The sequence below is a fragment of the Martes martes genome, assembly GCF_963455335.1.
Source record: "Martes martes genome assembly, chromosome: 2".
NCBI classification, from domain to species: domain Eukaryota; kingdom Metazoa; phylum Chordata; class Mammalia; order Carnivora; family Mustelidae; genus Martes; species Martes martes.
The window spans coordinates 37074152-37094471 of NC_137889.1; the positions used below are offsets into that span (position 1 = coordinate 37074152).

General features: G+C 52.5%; 1 protein-coding gene across 1 annotated transcript in view; it reads right to left on the bottom strand.

Moving 5' to 3' along the window:
* SFRP1 (secreted frizzled related protein 1) overlaps window positions 1-14752 on the bottom strand; it is a 43291-nt gene extending 28539 nt beyond the window's left edge. Inside the window, exons 1-2 of the mRNA XM_080796027.1 lie at window positions 13891-14752; window positions 8444-8521 (exon numbers count right to left, since the gene is read on the bottom strand). Of these exons, the coding sequence (XP_080652153.1) occupies window positions 8444-8521; window positions 13891-14434 (622 nt within the window). The 5' untranslated portion in view covers window positions 14435-14752. The remainder of the gene's footprint in view (window positions 1-8443; window positions 8522-13890) is intronic.
* Between the last annotated feature and the right edge of the window lie 5568 nt (window positions 14753-20320).

Genomic DNA, 20320 nt, shown 5'->3' on the forward strand with positions numbered 1-20320 from the left:
CAGCCCCAAGTGGCACTTGAGCCCCAGGAGGCCCACCCAGCACAGGACACTCCTGCCCCCGAGGGCCCTGCCAGGTCTTGCTCGGGGCCAGGCCACCACGCCAGGCCCTCTGGGCCAAGGCGGAAGTGACAGTGCTAGTGACAGGGGAGGCCTCTTACACAGCAAAGCTATCGCTCAAATATTTATTGTATGTGTCTGGCTTTCACACGGAATCTGCAACCTGCCAGTTACCAGTGTTTACCTTGGTAGAAATTCACGGGAAATTTTAGTCCGAACAGGCCCAGAGTTTATTTTACTGCCAGATAAACAACTTTCTTTGATAAATCATCCGTGTGACAGTGTTCCTGAAAGACTAAACAAAGATTTCAAACGTAATCTATAGGCCTTTCAGGAGTCTTCCAAAGCGAAGGCCTCCTTAATTGGCTGCTCAAAGCAGGCTAGGGCAGGGCAAGGGCCTGACATTTCTTTGGCCATTTGTTCTCCTTTAAACACACACAAATTGGAGCTTCTGGTTCATTTCTGCAAAACTGGACGGAATTTACCAATATTTAAATGCTTGCTTGCTTCTCGAAAGTAGCCTGTTTTTTGGTTAAAGGGAGTGCATCTCAGGAGTATCACAAGGCCATTGTTGGAAAAGAAGCAAATGCGCTGGGGAACCAGCTTGAGAAAAAGAGTGGGGAGGGCAGTAGAACACACAGGGCTAACCAGAACCCAATAAATTAGGAGCAGACAAACACGTATCAGGAATTAGATTTCTAAAAATCACACACAAACATACAAACAAACAAAAAGACCTTCAGGAGGCGCATCCTGAAACTGCTTACATGGTCCGTCCACGCCTCAGGGGTGTCATCACTAAAACCCAGGTCTGACTTCCAGAATACACGGGGTTGTTTTCTGTTTGGTTTGGTTTGGGTTGGATTTGTTTGGGTTTTGTTAACTAGAGCACCTTGAAGCTGCAGAGAGCTTTTCAAGTTTTTCCAAGTGCGCTTTTAAAAAGACTTCTTCAGTCTAATCCTCTGCTAACCAGGGAATTAACCAGAACATTCCATTCCATTGCCTAAAAATTTTTGCCAAACAAACTGATTTCACTTGTGCCAGAATCTTCCTACCTAGGCTCATTTCCATCCTGAAACTATTCTTTCCAACGAGAAGAGATAATCGTGATTATGGACTGAGCTGCGGCCATATTCCAGGCACCCCACACATTTGACTCAAAGTCAATTCTCCCTACCACACAATAACACAGGAATCACCAGTCACATTTTGCAAGCAAGGAGACAAGCTGGGGGACGTTAAGAGACTCTCTCATGGTTGCTCAGTTTATAGGGTTGGGATTGAGTCCAAGTCTCCCTGGCCCAAAGCCCATGTTCTTTCTACTCTACTGCACTGCCTGCCTCTCCACAAAGAAAGAAACCAAAGATTGCTGAACCCTTCCCATGCGGTGAGAGCACCTATCAGTCCATTTACATCCCACGGGCTTTGAAAGCCATGAAGGAGCCCCCTGTATCCCCTTCCCACAGACCTTCCATTCCTGGCAGGAGGGGACCTTGAAGGCATGGGGGTCCATGAAGGAGGACAGGTATGAAACGGATCAGCAGCCCAGGTAAATGCTGCTGGGGACAGAAACCTTCATAGACACCAGGAAGAGCAGCCTTGGACGATCACATGACTAACTCTTTATCGGAGTCTTATTTTTCTCAGTCCCTGAGATGAGCCCTGGACTGGCTGACCTTTGAGGTTCCATCCAGCTCAGCGTGTCTTTAGAATGACAAAGGGATACAAATGAGTGGTGCGGCCCCCAAAGATATGGGCCACTTGTGCGGGCTGTGAACAGGCCCCCCTTTCCCAAACCATCTCTTCCCACCTCCTTTCTCCACCCACATCCAGAGAAGCTTCAGACAACAGAGGAGAAGCTGAGGGTCAGTCCTTGTCACTCCCCTTCTCCATGACCGCCTATCCACACATCAAACGATAAGGGAGACGTTTTGCTAAGTGAAATAAGCCAGACGCAGAAAGACAAATATTGCCGGATGCCACTTACATGAAATACGCAGAATTGTCAAATTCATAGAGACAGAAATGAGATGGTGGTTTCCGGGGGCTGGGAGGAGGGGCGATGGAGAGTTAGTGTTTGATGGTCACAGAGCTTCAGTTTGGGAGGACAAAATCTATCCAGAGATGGCTGGCAGGGAAGGCTGTGTGACAATGTGCGTGTACTTAATGCCACCGAACCATACACCTGACAGAGATGGCAAATATCATGTTATGTATATCTTACTACAATAACTTTACCAAAAAAAGTAAAGAAAAGAAAAGAAAAAAGATAAGGCGGCTTAAGAAATGGGGCAGGGCCACTCGTAATCAGAGAAGCACCAGCTGGAGAGGACCTCACAGGACACCCACCCACACGGTTGGGCCACTGACTGTCCCAAGGAGTAACCGAGTCAGACCTGGACTTGGCCGCAAGGAGAAGAGGTCATGCGTCCGCCAATCCTGAGCCGACCTTGCTTACAGTGAAATCTTTGTCTTAGGACAAAGAAAAGCAATCCCTTCGGCATGACGCAAGGAGGGCACAGGGTTGCAAACAGAATCAGGTTTGGAAAAGATTTCAATAAATATGGTGAGAGCAGAGGACAGAGAACTCCCGAGATGCACCTCTCGCTGCTCTGGGGAGAGCCACGAGGGAGGCCCCATCTGCCCCAGACAGGTGGCCGGATACTTCCGTCTCTGGAAGCATCGCCCCAGTAAATGTTTAGTGAGTCCGGCCTGGGTTCCCGACACACCGTCGCCTCGGCTCCTCACCAAAACCTATACCTGGGCCTATGAAATCAAGGGAAATGGAGGCCTGGAGAGGGGGCGGGATTTGCCCAGTGTTGCAAGGCACGCACATAGTAGCAGAGGAAGGACTGAACTCAGTTCCAGGAAATGCTGTGCCCCATCCACGGCTGCTCGCTGTCTCATACTTCGGTATACTATCACAGGCCCCACTACGCTAACACAGAGTGATTCTCACCGAAATTTGCTTTACCCAAGTATTTTCGTGCCCACCAGAGCCAAGAGAGAATCAGGCATGGAGACAGGAAGCACAGCGCTCACCAGAAGGGAAAATGTGGCTCTTCCCCACCTTTGTCCTGACGTTCCTCAGCCTGGCTTCAGAGTGCAAAGTGGTCCCCGTGTGACCTCAGCCTGAATTGCCCAGGGCCTGATTCTCTGGCCAGAACCCCAGCTTTGGGTTCTGCATAGACAGTCTCCAATCCAAGACCACGGGTGAGCAGGGAATGGGCATCACCAGCAACCCAGTCAACCGAAGGCTTCAAGGCTCCTTGGTTCAGCCAGAGCCCATGTGCTGGACAGCACGCCCCTGGGCATGGACGGGAAAGCTACTCGGAGCAGGACCCAGGCTGCGACCTGTGGGCTGTGCTTTCCAGGGACTGAAAGCACCGACCCCACGGTTTCCCTCACACAAAGTGCCTTAACGATCCCTTCCAAGTATTTACAGATCTGTGGATGGGAGACTATTTCAGAAGTCTTCAGCCTGCCGACTCCACCCCAAGAGCTGTGTGCCTTCTCTCCTACTTAAATGCACTTTCACTGAACTCAGTTTCTGTTTAGTTTTTAACATACATGCATATACACTCCATCACCCAAAACAGGGCATGAAGTTTTCCTTGAAATTAATAAATGCATTGTTCACAGCCACTTGGAAAGAAGCTTTCTCCTTTTATTAAACAAAAAAAAAAAGAAAGAAAGAAAGAAAAGAAAAAGGAAGTCCAATTTCCATCTCCCCTGCCATCCTGCCGATTCAAATACTCATCCGACAAACTTTTATTTCACGTCTACCGTGGGGAAGAGACTGTTCCTAGGGCTATTGAAGTACAAACAGGCCTTGTTTTGTTCATTCTAAGACACGGATTATCTTCACATTTTACCATGAGGCATGCTTCCTTTGTCACTGGTCCAAAACGAACAGTGCGTCTCATAATGAATGGGCAACTCACATTAGGTAAAATAGGGTGCCGGATACAGACCCCGCTCTCCAGCGGCTTATACATGTTACAGTTACCGTGCTGGCAGCCAGTTTCCCTCACCTGCGGGAGGAAACCCAGGGTTTAGCTTGGAAAGGCTGAACCCGCATTTTGCAAGAGATCGAACTGCCCTTCAGAGTAAACCGCTGTGCCTCCAAACAGCAGCACAGCCAACACACCTTGAAAGAAGAGTGAGGCAGAGCGAGAACATATTAGTGAGGGTTCAGGAACCTCTGAAAAGATTTCTTCTAGGAAACATTCCCAAAGGCTAAAGGTGAGAGTCAGTTTCTTTCCTTTCCTATTTGACTCCTTTTGCCCTTACAAAGTATGGTTTTACTCTTTATGAGGAAACATAAATGGGAAAAAAAGGAAGTCCTTCCAGAAGGCAAGGAAAATTTCTGGGGGCAACGAAATCTTTTTTCCACAGCAAGAAAATACTGGGGTAAAGGAGTTGCCACCCAAACTCTCAGGCTCAAGAAAACTGGAGAAGCCGGTACGAGAGCAAGTGCTGAACTACCGTAGCAGAAGGCAATCATTGTGCATGTTTCTAGCAGAAAAGCTTACGGGTCTTTACAGATACTGGAGAAGCTACAGACACCGGCCAGGGCCCTAACCTCCCAGCAATTATAAATGAGCTCCTCACACCCGTGGGATAAGCTAATGTGAAGGAAAGATGCCTAAGGGCACCGAGTTGCTAACAACAGAATTACTAGTGTGACAGCCTGTTTAAGAGAATGGAGGCGGCACCCTGTTGTCACAGAGCAGGGAAAGCCGAGAGCACAAAACGCAGAGCAGCGCGTCCCAACTTCAGTACAACAGGCAAGCTGGCCACCATGCCGAATTCAGAGACTTTGCACCATCTAACTTTCGGCTTTCCCACATCTGGTGCTTGATCCAGCCTGATCCAGCTGCATTCCTGAGTATCAGCTCACAGGTGTTTCTACTGATGCTTTTCCCTGTTGGGGAAAAACAGGGCGCTCGGAACTTGGGGTGGGGGGGGTGTGCGCGGGGGTGTACGGTGCAGAGGTGGAGAGACTAGTGGCCAGGCAGACCTGCCAGAGATTTAAAAACACACCACGTGGGAAAGAGTGTTGGGCCCTGCAAGCCCCGCTCCACGGAGGCTGCAGGGTTCCGAGGATGCGTTGGCAGGAAGGCGAGTGTGTGTGCTGACCCAGAAGGAATGCGGCCCCTTATTCCTCGAGCTCACAGAAAGCCTTCCAGCAACCTGATGTCTTCCCACCAGGGATGTCAGGGCCACTTAAGGCAAAGTTTGATCCCTAGAGCAGGGAGGAAAACCTTCTTTTTCTTCTCTGTTGTGTGTCAGCTTGCCCTGCTGAATTTCTTTGTTTCCTAACTGAATCCCATCAGCGTGGCTGACTGCCTCGCTTGCTTGAAATGAACTGAGCTAAGAAACAAGCTTCTCAACAAGGCTGCATTCTCCAGGATGCTGAGAAGGGCAGAGTTAAGCTCAGCCCCTGCAGAGTGGAGGAAAATAAAATCCTATTTATTGCCTTACAAGAACATCAGAAACAAAAAAACCAAAAAGTCTATCCTGCACCCAGTTCAAAGAAGCCTGGCATATGCCATACCCGTGCTGAGGGGATAAATGCCTCATGGCAAAGCCCAGTGGCTGTTCATCGTCTCTTAAATAAGGAAGGCAGCAAGCCAGAGAATGGAAGAACTCCAGGTGGGAACGTCAGATTCCTTATTTATGAAGTAAGTGGACTTGATATGATGACCTGTACGGTCCAGGAGGACCTCAGACATTCTCTGAAGCCGAGAAGAAAACCATCTCGGGGCAAATGGAACACAGTCTCAAACAACCCATCAGTCAGATCCGCCAAGACCTGACGAGCTATTAAAATAAGATCTACCCCTCCCTCCTATAAGCAGCAAGCAGGTGGCTTGCTGACTTAGTAGGCAGCTACTACAGTGAGCAAGGAGATCCGTCCCAGGGAAGTTGCCTGAGCACCCTCTAGACCCCTGCCCTACACCCTGGGGTCAACCTTCCATGTTCAAATCCCTCCCCAAAGCCTGCCTCTTCGGCCCACTTCCGGGGAATGTCTCTCATGGACCTCGTTGCCACAAAACCCTCAGTGACCAGAATTTTGGTAAGTGGGAGTGGAGGGGGGAGACCTGATGACAAGTTCAGGTTGGTGAGTTCCAAAGACTCCGAGCATGAAAACACCGATTCTCTTCTCACAACTCCTTAACGTTAACTTGGCCTTGAGTTCCCACAGCGCCCTCCTCGGCCGGTGAGTTCTCGCATGACGCCATGACCCTCCAGGAAATCACCGATTAGTGTTTGGTCAGTGTTTAAGAAAAACATTTAATTAAATTGTAATTTGCTCCAGGTACTTATTTTTGAGTACGGCGTCTAGCATAACCCTTTGCCCTCCAGAAATGTCGGATGAATGGATACATGAATCAACGAACGACCATATACGTTGGATTTGAGCTCCTGACTAGGAAGGCACGGCAGATCAGTCACCTCCTCCACACTCGGAGTTCCCAAGCTTTCCATCACTCTTCCCTCAGAAGCAGAGCCTGACGGAAGTCACAAGAACATAAAACATCCGCTAATATATTACCTTTCAGAGCTTGCTTTAACATGGTTTCCCGGATTTGGGCAAATATCAGCGGGCCGACTTCTAAAAGTGAGTGTGCTCCTTTACAATATCTAAAGAGGATCCGGGAAATCGAAACCTGGCCCTTTGGTTATCCCTCGAAAGGATTCTTCGGGCTCTCGGCCATATCTCAACAGATTCCTTCTGCCCCAGCTACACCGCAAAAGGCTTCTTGTTAGGATTTCTGAGAGATTTTCTTTTCTCTGTCCCAAACGCACCTTTGGGAAGGAGTCGCAACCCCATTTGTGGAAGAAAAAGCTGTTGCTAACACAGCTCCAGGGGGAGGTCTGCCGGCTCAGCTGGGCTCTCGGCACCCCTCGAGGAAGCAAGGGTAAAAGTACTCCTGAACGATGGTAGGGACACAGAGTCCGCACACGTGACCTCAGATGCCTTCTACCATTTCCCTTCCGGTTCATTTAAAACGGCAACCAGAAAAAAAGGAGGTGCCTCAAAGACGGGCCGGAAAATGCACCCTAGACCAATCTTCCTAGAGGTCCCGCAGGCCCCCACCAAGGGCAGTGGAGGCTGAGATGCCTCGTGCACAAACAAAGCGCGCAAGGCATACCCGTCCTCAAGACGCTGTCAGTGGCAAAGGGTCTGAGTTCTCCCACTTCCGTCCTCAGTCACGAAGACAGTCCTGAGAGTCTGCATGTCCCGGGTCCATTTTGCTTCAGCTTGCATGTGCAGGTCGCACACATGTGAATCGGACACAGCCCTCGCCCCGCAAGAAGGCCTTTCTGTGTGCATTATTGTGTCTGGTTACTGGAAACGTGGAGTAGGTCACCCTGAACGGCCAAGGACCCACATTACCTACCGTTCGGCTCTTCCTGGTAAGAATTCTGCAAGAACGCCAATCTCAGAGACGCGTGGCAGGCATCTCGAGAAAGGCACCGCTCAGTGTCAGGCTGAACTCCTTCAGCAAAGCGGGCCTGGTCCCACAGGCAGAGCCGCTTCTCGGCATCCGGCATCCGCATGAAATAGAAGGAGGCGGCCTTCCAAACACAGGCCGTCGGCATTTGCCGTTCCCAGGGGAGACAGGCTCAGGGTGTCTGGAGCTGTTCAGGCCTTCTATGAGGCTGCCTACAGGGGGCCATCCCTGAAAAGCCCCCTGAGATCTGCTCCCCAGACCACATCCAGCACTTCTCCTGGGGCTGTAAGGGCTGATCTGGAATTAACCCCGAGTGCTTTGGGAAGAAGGGAGAGCATTCCCACTACTGGAGGGAGATCACTTTTCTGTGTCAGGAAGGACCTGATGGGGGCCCCTCTGAATGCCCCAGCGGCTGGACTCCCCTCCCCAGGGGCTGGGGGCGGGGCGGGTAGGCAGGAACCTGTGCGGCATTGCAGAGCCTGGGTAGAGAGGTGCTGACACCTAGGGGTCGATGGAGAAAGAGCCCGTGTGGAGGGAAGGCCGGCCAAGCAGCTGGTGGGATCTCCTGGGTCCAGCTCCTGGGAGCAACCAAGGAGGGGGAGTCGCTCCCTAACTCCTCCCCCTCTGTCCTCAGGTCGGCCACCCTCCACATCTAGGGAAGGTCCCCAAAGACCTGTCCAGGAATTCCTCAAACAGAAGGGCAGAAGCCACATTTGACTTTAATGAAAACAAGCCTGCTCTACACCCTCTCCAGATTTCCATGGGCCTGAGAAAAGCAACCATTTTGGGGAGAATAAAGGGAGAGAATACGAAGCTCCAAAAAGAGGCACCCACAGGCTCTCTGCTCCCCAGGGACACAGACCAGGAGGAAGCAGGAACTAGGCCAAACCTCCCAGGGGTGGCTGGGGAGGTCTCCTTACCAAACTCGCTCGCACAGAGATGTTCGATGATGGCTTCAGATTTCAACTCGTTGTCACACGGAGGACACACGGTTGTGCCTAGGAAGGGAAAGGAGGAGAAAGAGAAGCTGTGAGTGACAGAAATTGCGATCTGGAAGGGGCCAGCCCTGGGGAAGAGGTCAGCCCTAGGACCAGGCTGAAAGCAGTTAAAGGTCTTCAGGAATTTCTGAAGGGCAACTGGAGAATCAGAGTCCTGGGGCCCTGGACCCAACGTCAGACAGACACAGCCTCTTTCTTTCCTTCCATCTTCCTTCCTTCCTTCCTTCCAAGATCTTATTTATTTATTTGACAGAGAGAGAGAGAGAGGGAGAGAGAGCACAAGCAGGGGGAGCACCAGAGGAGAAGCAGGCTCCCTGCAGAGCAAGAAGCCCGATGTGGGGCTCAATCCCAGGACCTCAAGATCATGGCCTGAGCCAAAGGTAGATGCTTAACAGACTGAGCCACCCAGGCACCCCCAGACACCGTTTCTTGAAAACCTGGGGGCTTGAACTGTGGAATACGGCACAACCAACCTTATCGGGGCGGCGTGTGAACTGTGGCTAGGTGGGGAGTGCTCATCTATTCCAGCCGTTTGCTTCTGATTCTTTCTCCCCTCGTCCTTAAATATCCCTCTCCGATCCCTGCCCCCTTTCCCATTCCCAAACTTCCAAAGGGACAGCAGATCACTCTGACCTCCTTCCTAGGAGCCAAGAAGGAAACTCACCAGACACACCAACTCTAGCTGCCAGCCCGAGCACCCCTCTCCAAAAGGGCTATTGCAGTGCGAGTTCCTGCCTGCGCTGGGGTGGGAGGCAGGAGCAGCTGGGTGGGGCCTGGGGCTGGGGGCAGCAACAGGCAAGATCTGCCAAATGGGAGAGCCTGGAGGGAGGGGGGAGCAGGAGGACCCTCTGAAGGCGTTTTCACAACACTGTGAAGTGCTTTGAAGAGGAGGTGTGTTTGTGTGTATGTGTGTGTGGCAGGCATGAGGGCCATTGCCGGGCACAGGGGAAGCAGACTTCTGAGGCCAGGGGCAGAGGCCTCCTCCAGGTCCAAATGCTGCTGGAGGGGGATTCCCCCAGGGGGTAGAGTGCCTCTGTGGGAGGACAGGGAAAAGGCGGGACAGTGAACTCCCCAGACCATCCCCTCATCCATTGGCCACTAGGAGTTTAATCCATGATCTAGGAAATCTAGCACATTCGGAGGTCACCCCACCCCTGGCAAAGCACGGGGGGCCAAGCCAGGGTGGCACTGAGAAGCAGAGGAAAGTCACCCCGAAGTACAATGGTAAAATCGAAGGCCCTTTGTCCTCCTCCTCTTCCTCCCTTGTCCTTTCCGGTGGCCTCCGTGGCAGAGTCTCCTGTCCGTGATGTCCCCTGGGGCTCATCACCATCACCAAGGTGGTGACGCTATGGAGGGAGCTGCACAGCCCTGCCAGACCAGAACTGCCCCCCAGGACATACTCAGTCCTCAGCCGGTCACCCCCACTTCCAAGCAGGGTCCCTCTGTGGCCCAGCAGGGACCACACCCTTTCATCTTTCTTAGGATTCCTCTCCCACCTTGGCTCCATACCCAGGGCCAAACACCATCTAATTCTCAGTGCGGCAAGAGCCACAGCCACACTCCAAGCAGAAGACTGTGTGACTGCCTTTTGGCCCAGAATTTGGAAATTTGCTTTTCAGCCAGAACTTGAAATTAGGTCCTGGAGATAGTTTTTCTGACAAAGGGAAAAACTTACCCAGAATTTTGCATTATGGTTCTTGCTTCCTTGGGGAGAAAAACAGGGAAAGGAGGTCCTGAAGTATGGAAAGGACCGTGTTACCTATCCCAGGAGGGTGAACCGGGCTTTGGGGTTTACCTTGTTTTCTTATTTTTTTTTTTTAAGTAGAAGTTATCACACTATAAGTTTCTATGAATATAATCTTAACTGAACAAGTAGCAGGGCCCCGGCAGTGAGACTATCAAACACTGTCCCCAGGGCACACTCCCGTCATCCCCTCTGGACCCTCTGAGTTCCCTGACAGGCTCTGTAGCCAAAGGGGGCACTTTCTTCAGGCCCGCCAATGAACATTTGACCTTCAGCGCCTCTCAAGGTAGAAACAGCTCACGGGGTGAGCTAACCCCCATCTTGACTTTTCTTATGGCCGACTCTGGAGTAGCTTGATCCAGGGAAAGCAGGAATGTATAAAGCAATATTAATCTATGCCCCCTCTGGTGTGTCCTTGGAGCCCTGCAGGCCACCTCTGTAGGAGAAACCCACCATCCATCTGAGAGGTGGAACTAAACTGCTGTTTGAAGAGAGATTTAAAATTAAAACATTAAAATGTTTAAAGCAAAGGAACCCAAAACTGAAGAATTTTGTGTTTCATTAATATTTTAGGGGGTGAAGAGGAGACGACAGTCCAACACTAAAGTCACGATTAAGTGATTTTTTAAAAATCAGGACACGTGCACACAGCTCTCTCTCTCTCTCTCTCATACACACACACACACACACACACACACACACACACAATAAACACACACAATTACACACAAACTTTCTCCCTCACACACACAGCAAGTCTTCCCTGGCCAGCTCCTTCACATCCTGAAATGAGACCTTCTGGAGGCTCCCGGGAGACAATGAGAGCACCGTGGGCCCTGCAGTCCATGACTAGAACAGCCAAGCTGATCTAACGCACAGCACATCTGAACAACAAAAAAATTAAACTAAAAATATAAGCTCATTCATACAACTTCAATCAGTGAAACCTGGCTGGAAGGGGAAACCACCATTTCCTGGCCTGGGAATGGACAGATCTAACATAAGCACAAGATGTAGAAAGAACTTTCCTGGAAAGTTGCTAAAGTTATGCCTTTCCTATGCCAGACAGGGACAGTTGCTGATGTAGCTGGGGTGTCAGCCTTTTGGAGGGAAAAGTATCTTTTGACTTTTTTCTCATTATCAAGTCGATCTTTACTAACACAAGTCTCTTAAAGTGTGCCCAATAACCCCCAAAACATGCCCAATTACGTGAAGAGCATGCCGAAATATGCATTATGCTTTGAAAATTTGGCTTTAATTTCAAAGACTAAAGAGAAGGGAGACTAAAAGTAGTACCTTTGTATTTATTCTCACCCCAAACTACCAGTTCCCATTCTGGAACGCCAAGCCATAAGCTCATGAGGACTGGTAGTTTGGTCTGTCTCAACCTGCCCCTCCAGACACACACACACACACACACACACACACACACACACGGCCCTCCCACCTCCAAGCTCAGCTGACAATGGCCATGTGGCCCCAGAGGAAGTCATTCGGGGCTCCTGGTGGGCTCCCTCCCACCAAAGGGGAGGAATGGGTGCTCTCTCCTCTCTGGGCAGAACCTCTCACCAAAACCAATGAGGGGAGAACCAGTTCCCAAGCCCCACACCTGATGGGTCGTCTCAGGGCTCCTCCCTATTCGGGAGCTGGCCTTAGGAGGGTGCTACCTAGGCACCCAGGGGCTGGAGGGGAGGCAAGGGGAGGATTGTACCAAGGCCCAGACTCAGGAGGGGGCAGTCAGGTAGAACAGCAGCCCAGGAGCCGAAGGCAAGAGAGCAAATCTAGGATATACCCCCACTCCACTGCAGCCTTTCGGGGCAGCGGGGGGTGGGGGGTGGGATGGTTGGGAGGATTCTTCCCGTTTTATCCGTAGGCACCTCAGCCAGTCCCCCATCTTCCCCGTAAAAGGTGTTCCCCCAAAGGTCTCCATGTGCAAGGACTGTTCCCGAAAGACAGCTGGGAGTGGAGCAGAGGCCTCTGGAGCAGAGCAGGGTTCATCTCCAGGTGGGCCAGCACCCAGCCAATGGCCAGCCAGCGAGGAAGGGGAGAAGGAAAAGCCTGTGGGCTGTAGAGGACGGCCCCACACCAGCAGAACACGAGTGCTTTGTTTTCTCTCGGTAACTGCTTAGCTCTTGCTCCAAAGGCCCGCAATTCCCCCCCGAGGTTAACCCTGTGCAGACACCCAAGAAGTGGCCGGTGCCCCGGCCCCCCGCAGCCAGGCTGCCGCCTCTCCCACCCGCCAGGGGCCCAGGCCACCCAATGTCGGTCACTTTGGACCAATCTCCTCCCTCCCTAGAACACGCAGGAGCATTTGGGGCTTGCTTTCCCCATGTTACCATCATCACACTGGAAGAGTAAACTCCTCAGAGGACATCTCCCTTTTAGGCATCACTTCAGGATGAACCAAGTCAGCCAACAGCCCGCCCCCCACCCTAAACCCCTTCCTCCAACCCCCTCGGGGACACGGGCCCCTGTGCTCAGGGCACCTAGGTATGGTTCCCCATTCCGGACTATAGGACTATGGACACACCTTTCTTTCAGCCTCAACTCAGCTTCTGAAGAATTTGCTCCTTTAAAAGTCAAGCCACTGTGCAGGATTTTTTCCTTTTCTTGTTTGTTTTGATTTTTCTGGTTTTGTTTTGTTTTTGTTTTTGCCTCTCCGGGAGGGATTCTTTTTTCCCTTCCCCTCAAGAGCTGCCCTTTAAGTGGGAGGGGTTCTAAGAGGAAGCGTAGGCCCCCTCCATGGGGCTGTTAGGAAAGTCTCCAATTTGCGTGGCCCCACTCCCCAAGGAGAGATGAACAATGAGCTAATTGCATTTTTATCTTTCTAATTACCTAAGGATTTGTGTAAATGGGAGAAGCAGGGGGTATGCAAGAATGAGAGTACACGCTTTCCAGCCCCCCAGCCTCCCCAAGCAGTTACCTGAAAAGGGTGGAGAAACAGAAATCTTGTTTCTAAACTTTTTTTTGTTTTTGGTTTTTTGTTTTGTTTTGTTTTGTTGTTTTTTTTTTTACTCAGCCAGTTCTGCAACCCTCCCGGAGCTACTTGGCTGAAGGACTAGCGAAGGAAAGCCCGGGGAAGAGGTAGGGCGGGATTTTTTTTAACCCTCATCCAATTTATGAAAATACACAAAGCTGCGCCTTAGCATTTTCTCGGCCTTTCTGGGCTTTCTACACTTTGGGTTTGGGTTTTTTTCCCTCCTGGGGCATCCCGTCTCGGTGTTAAAAAACTTCCACGGGGACTCGGTTCCCTCGCAGAGGGAGAAGGGCTCTCCTTTCGAACAGGCTTTGTCTCAGGTATGAAAAAGCGAGCCTGGATCCCAGGAACAGCCGCTCCAGGCACCGCATCGAGCTTGCGAGGGGCCCAGGCGCAGCCGCCGCTGCCGGGCAGGCCAGCCGTGCACCTGGGTCGGTAAAGGTGCCAAGCGACACCTCGGACGAACGAGAGGCTTTTTTAAAACTCGTTCTGCACAGCTTGAGAGCGACCTCCAGGGAGCGCGTCCGAACTCCGGGGAGGAGCGGCCGGGCGGGGGTCCGAGTGGCAGGGGTTTTCCCGCGGCGGGTCCCCTGGGCCCCAGCCCGCCCGGGTTGGGGGGCTCGCGCGCGTGGTAAGGGGCGGCCTGACCTTGGGGCTTGGAGGCTTCGGTGGCATTGGGCGGGGTCATGGCGATGCAGACGTCCCCCTCGGGGAACTTGTCACACTTGAGCATCTCGGGCCAGTAGAAGCCGAAGAACTGCATGACGGGCTCGCACGAGTCGCGCACGGCCTCGCAGAGCCAGCGGCACGGGTAGATGGGCCGGTCGAGGCACACGGGCGCGAAGAGCGAGCAGAGGAAGACCTGGGTGCCGATGTGGCAGTTCTTGTTGAGCAGGGGCACCCAGCTGCTGGCCTGCTGCTTCACCTCGGCCATGGTCTCGTGCTCCAGCAGGTTGGGCAGCACCATCTTCTTGTAGCCCACGTTGTGGCACAGCCGCAGGTCCACCGGGATGTCCACGCACTGCGGCGGCTTGGTGTAGAAGCGCCCGCTCTGGTAGGAGCCGATGTCCGACTGGAAGCTCACGTAGTCGTACTCGCTGGCCGAGCCCGCGGCCAGGAGCCCGGCGGCCAGCGCCAGCAGCACGCCCGAGGCGGCCCAGCGACGGCCCCCCGCGCCGCGCCCGCTGCCCATGCTGGCTCGGCGCACTCGCTCCCGCGACGTCGGGGCTGCCTCGGCCGCCTCCCCGCGCGCGTCCCGCCGCAAACTTCCAGGGATCTCCAGGGACAAAAGACGCCGTCCCCAGCGCTGCCCGGCTCGGCGGCCGCGCGCTCCTGCCCGGTCCTCGGCGGGTGGCGGCCCTCGGCCTGCGGCGGGAGCTCGCGCGGGGAGGGGAGCGCGCGCGGCGGCCCGAGTGCTGCCCCGGCTCCCGAGCGCGCGGCGGGCTGGCGGGCGGGCGGGCGGGCGGGCGGGCGGGCGCGCGGCACCTACTCCCGAGGCTGCAGGACTCGAGTGCCCGGCGCTCCTGTTGCAGCGCCCTCGGAGTCTCCCCGCGCAGCCAATCAGCTCCCGGCGGCGGCGAGCCGCACTCATTTAGCACGTCAGTCACCGGCGCAATTAACCAATCGCTTCACTGGCAGGGGGGCTCGGTCGACTAGAACTCAACCCCGGTCAACACCCCTTAAAAAACAAAACCAAAAATAAATAAATAAATAACGGAAGAAGTGGGGAAAGGAGAGGAGAAGAGGAGGAGGACAGGGAGAGACAGAGGGGGTAGATTTTAAAAAGAAAAAAAGTGTGGGGTGGATAAAGGGGAGTTAACGCTGGTCCACTTGAGTCGGCTGGAAGAGAAGCAAGAAACCGTAACAGTACTTACAAATCCACGCGATAATGAAGACTTTTTTTTTTTTTAATGCTTTTTCCTCATTTCAAGCAGCAGCCCACCAGACAAGCAGCCCACTTCTTCGGTTTTGTCCTTCGTAGCTACAATACAAAAGCAGACGGTTTGGGACAAAACCCAAACCGGGGCTCAGGAAGGCTGAACCAACCGAGGTCTGCTTTTAAATCGCCAGCCAGTCCGGCTCTCGGCTCCCGCAAAACCAAGGGGAAGGTGTAGATGGGGCTGCTCGCAGGGTTCAAAAGACAGCCCCTTCCCAGGTGGGACAACCAGACGGTGGCCCTCAAACAACATGGGGGCCGTGGGTCCTTGTGGCAACGCTGCTCCATGCGGGAGGAAATATTACTCAGGAAGGTGTTAGCTTCGGGAGGACGAGAAAAGAAAAGAAAAAGAACTACTCGAGTCCCAGCCTGACAGCATGTCTGCGTGTGCACACATAGACACATTGACATGTGTGTGGTGTAGAAAGCCAAAACATTAAAAACACATGTGCACTTATCGGTGTGGCTTGTGTAAATAACAAGCCCATCGCTCAGGCACACATGCTCCATTCAGGGCTGACTCGGGAACCTCAGGTCAAAACCAAGGGTCTCCATCAAAGCAGAAGGTGAAAAAAGTGTATTAGCAGAAACACAGCTAGGCCCTTTCCCCTAGGAAACCCCCTCCCCCAAAGAAACAGAAGTCTCCCCACCCTCCGAACACCTGGAAATTTTTTGTATATTTTGGACATCTCCCTGAGAGGAAGGGTCAAGGTCCAGAGAGCTGGGAGTATGACCATGACTGACCCCAGGGACAGGTGACAATGGCAAGTAGCCTATAAAGTTGACTAGGTCTCCACCCTGCTTGTATCTTGAAGTGTGGGTGGAGGGGAGGCCAAGGATGCCGAAAACCCGCATCTGAGCAGTGTGATACCAGCCCATGTGGCAAATGGGCCACAGAGCTCAGAGCTCAAGGCAGACACCATAGGAGGTGCTGCCTCGCCGGGCCAGCTTGTTTGTAAAGCTCTGGGGAAGCTTGCTTTGGACTCTGCAGACCTAATTTCTTGATGGACAAATTCCAAGTAAAACTACCAGAGTTTGTGAAGAAGTGAGGCTCTTTTCTTAAAGCACTCATGCCCATACAGAGATTATGATTCCACTGTCCACCCTGGAAGCATCTGCAATCGGTCGGCCCCACTGTCATTTCTTGGCTCAAGAAAGGTGCACCAGAGTAAGAGGGGCAGAACAGAGGAAAAGAGATGAGAGCCACAGACCAAGACTTTGGATGGCCAAGGGTTAATCCCTAAACAATCGGTAATGCTCAGCTGGAGAAACTGGGGAAGACATTCCTCACAGAGAATAGACTGCAGGAGACCGGGCAACTGTGTGTCTCAATTCAAGGGGCATTTAGAAAAAAAAAACGCTGTTTGGTAGGGGGTCTTTCTCTTTCCTACAGCCAGGCCCTGGGTCCTGAGCCAAATGCGTCTGTTTACTCCCGCATTGGAAAGAGTTGTGTTTATAGATAACGTCCTCTCACCTCTGAAATCCAGGCTTGACTGACCTCACACACATGTTTGCAGTCTCCCCAGATGGCGGAAAGACTTAGGGTCTGTCCACCATTAAAATTCTGAAAAGTAGCCCAGGTGACCGCACCTCCCCCAGTCTCGGAGGGTCTCAAGCCAGGAGTAAACCTCACAGTCCCACTCATGAGAGGACCTAGCCCACACCTGGTTGTTCCTTGTGGACTTTGATCTCCCCTAGCTCCTAATTCTCCATTCCATCTTACTGCTCAAGAGAGGGGCCTCCTGAGCCGTACCAGGGATACAGCTGTCTGGACGGCAGACATGGAGTGTGGGATAACCAAGAACCCCAGAATCCTAAACCCAGTATACTCCTGGCTCCTCCTAGGTCCCAAGAGGAAAGGAAGGACGACTCAGTCTCAATGCCATTGATAGACCTGAACCCACACCTGAGATTTTGATGAGTGACTGCATGCTGCCAATCAGTTCATGTACTGTATACCAGCACTAGGCAGGATAGCCTGACGACTGCATTTTAGAGGTGCCTACAAGTTGTTGTAGTTGGGTTTGGGGGGTTTTTTGGTCCTTTTTCATATTATCAAAACTTTGTGCTTTCCCTAATGGCAACAATGTGTGTATGTAGAGGAGAAGGTTCTAGAGCAAAATTTCTTTAAACATGCTATTGACATGACAGAGCTCCCAGAAATCAGGGTTCTAGAGCAGGAGAGCTGCGAGCCAGGAGGCACATCTTCCCTCGTTGCATGGTGTAAATGAGCAGAGGGGAAATACAACTTAAAACTTGTGTTTTTCATTTCAAAAAAGTTCTCATTTTCCCACACTGCCAGATGCCTATACATGAAACTTGGAAGTACATTCCCTGTTGCTTCCCAGCACCAGCTTAAGGAGGCAATCGTCATCTTCCCCTTGCTCAGGGCTGAATGTTGGGGCCCAGCGGAGCTACAGAGGGGCTTCCCGGGTGCCTGCCTAGTGGCTTCCTCCCACACACAGAGCTCCTTCCTGCCCATTCCTAGAAAAAGGAGGGTGGGGAGGGGAGTGCTTTTCAGTCTCTTCCTCCTATTCTGTCCCATTATCCTATCATTAGTGGTCTTTCTGACACTCCAGAGCTACCCACAGCATCCCTCCATCAGCCAGGAGCAATGCAGTAGGGCAAGAAGGTGTCCTGCGTGTGGCTGGGTGGTGGTGGGTCTGATGCAATGCAGAGGAAAGCATTCTGGCCCGGAGTTAGGAAATCCAGAGTAATGCCTTGGTTCTGCTCCTCGCCGCAGGTGGGGTGCCTGGGTAACCTCCCAGTTTATCCCTCTGGCTCTAGAGTTCCCATCTGTAAAGCAGAACTATTAATGCCTGTCCTGCTACTTCAGAAAATAAAATATGGTTCCTGCTTCTTAATATTTTTAGTGTAAGTATGTCCCAGTGATTGCATGGGACACTCTTATACCATAAATTATTCCTGTTTATGTGAAATTTAAACTGAACTCCCAGGTCCTGTATTTTATATGACAAGCCCACTGCCCATCCCTCTAGCAGCCTTGCCTGACCTCCTCTCAGCCCATCACCTCCCTTCTCCACCCCTAGTCGGATGAACCCCTCTCTCCTCCCCGCACCCAGAGCACTTGTGGACACTTCATCACTGCACTTATGTGGACATTTTAAAACTGTTTCCTCTGGGATATCTACTGTTTGACCATGAGCCCGTGGAAGGCCAGGATCTTGCCATATTCTGTCTCATGCGGGCATTCCCCCCTTCTATGACTGTTCCGGGCATACAGCCAGGACCCTGTCACAAAAACAGCACTGGGATGTAGTAGAGGGAGGCAGATATGGGAAACACCCAAGCTGAGAGAGGCATCACACACCTGAGCTTTGATTTTGCACTGCATTCCCCAAGAACCAAGGAAACATGGATGTGTGAATAACTCCCATAGCTCTCTTTGTCTGCAGGAAAGAAAAATCTTTCCTAGATCTATATTCTTTTTTTTTTTTAAGATTTTATTTATTTATTTGACAGAGAGAGAGATCACAAGTGGGCAGAGAAGCAGGCAGAGAGAGAGAGAAAGGGGGAAGCAGGCTCCCTGCTGAGCAAAGAGCCCAATGCGGGGCTCGATCCCAGGACCCTGAGATCATGACCTGGGTGGAAGGCAGAGGCTTAACCCACTGAGCCACCCAGGGGCCCCATCCTAGATCCATATTCTAAGGGAAATGATCATGAGCGCCTTAAACAAAGGCTGTAAAGAGAGGGTGAGACTTTCATACTGGCTCTCCGCTCATCCAAGTCCAGGGCAGACCTGGTGCACAGATGCCTCCACCGGCAGACGCACACCTCTCTCTCCCCAAGGCATACACAGATGAGGCTGCATTAGAAGACGGCATGGGTGAGGGGGTGAGGGGGTGGATGTCTCGGCCAGTCCAGGAAGAGAGCAGAACTTCCTGTAAATCCTGCATGGACACTACAGGGAACATGGAGCTCCAGGGCCCAAAGCAGTTGGTTGTCTGATCTTGGTTTTGGCTCAGGTCATGATCAGGGTCGTGAGACGGAACCCTGTGCTGGGCTCTGTGCTCCGAGGGTAGTCTGCTTGAGATTTCTCTCCCTCTCCCTCTGCCTCGCCCGCTGCTTGTGCATGCTCTCCCCACCCCCATACATAAATAGATAACTCTCTAAAAACAGAGACTGGACACAGAAGGCCAGGTTCCCGGAAGCCGCTGACAACACCTGGGAGCGGGGCGGGGCAAGAGAAGCTGGGAGCGGCTCTCGCCTTGTGACACCCGGTGCCAGGTCCTGACCTCAGAGCTCAAGGCTTCACGGGACACCACAGAGTAGGAGAGACAAGCCTTTAGGGACTCCTTCCCCTCTCTCCCTAGGAGATGAAGTGGCCCGTAAATCTGCCAGGACTGCCCCAGGGAGGACAGCGGCCTAACAGCAGGACACATTCCCCCAAGAAGCCCTGGGCTTATTTACCTACCCTTCATGGTAGGCACACCAGACAGCTCCACCACCTTTCTCCAGAAGAACCCGGATACACCTGAGGTACTGGGGGAAGGAGCAGAGAGCGCATCGTCACACCCCTGCTCCCCATTCCGGGAGCCTCCGCCGCTGTCCAGGGCTGGCTGGGAAAGTCATCATGTCCATCATATCGGAGCCTCCATGGGCACAGAGCGGAGCAGCCTCCCTCCCCACCCAGGCTTCCTCCGCTGGCTCAGGCCCAGCACTGGCCCGGTAGAGCGAGCTGTCTTCCCACTGTCTTCCCAAGGTGCACCCTTCCTGCCTCGTGGTCTTGGAGCCTCACAAAAAGCCTCGGAGCTGGCAGAGAAGTTCATGATCCCGCTTTCCAGATGACCCTGAGGCTCAACGGGGTGGGCCCCTCACCACCAACCCAGCCACCATCGCACTCTGGCAAGGACAGACTCAGATCAGGAACACGGATCTTTGGATTTCAATCTTGTTGACTCAAACTAGGCTGAACTGCCTTTGCTAAATGCTCATCCCCGGGGAGAGAAGCCCAGAGAGCCTTCAGCTGCCCTTAACGTTTTTATTGTGAACTCATTTATCCGACTCTTCCAAGGAGCCAGCTAGAAGGAAAAAATGGACTTGAAAGAGTGGGAAGGATGGCGAGACAGGTCTGAAGGTCTGCACAAGGGCATGGGGTGTTTGCCGTGGGATCCCAGGACA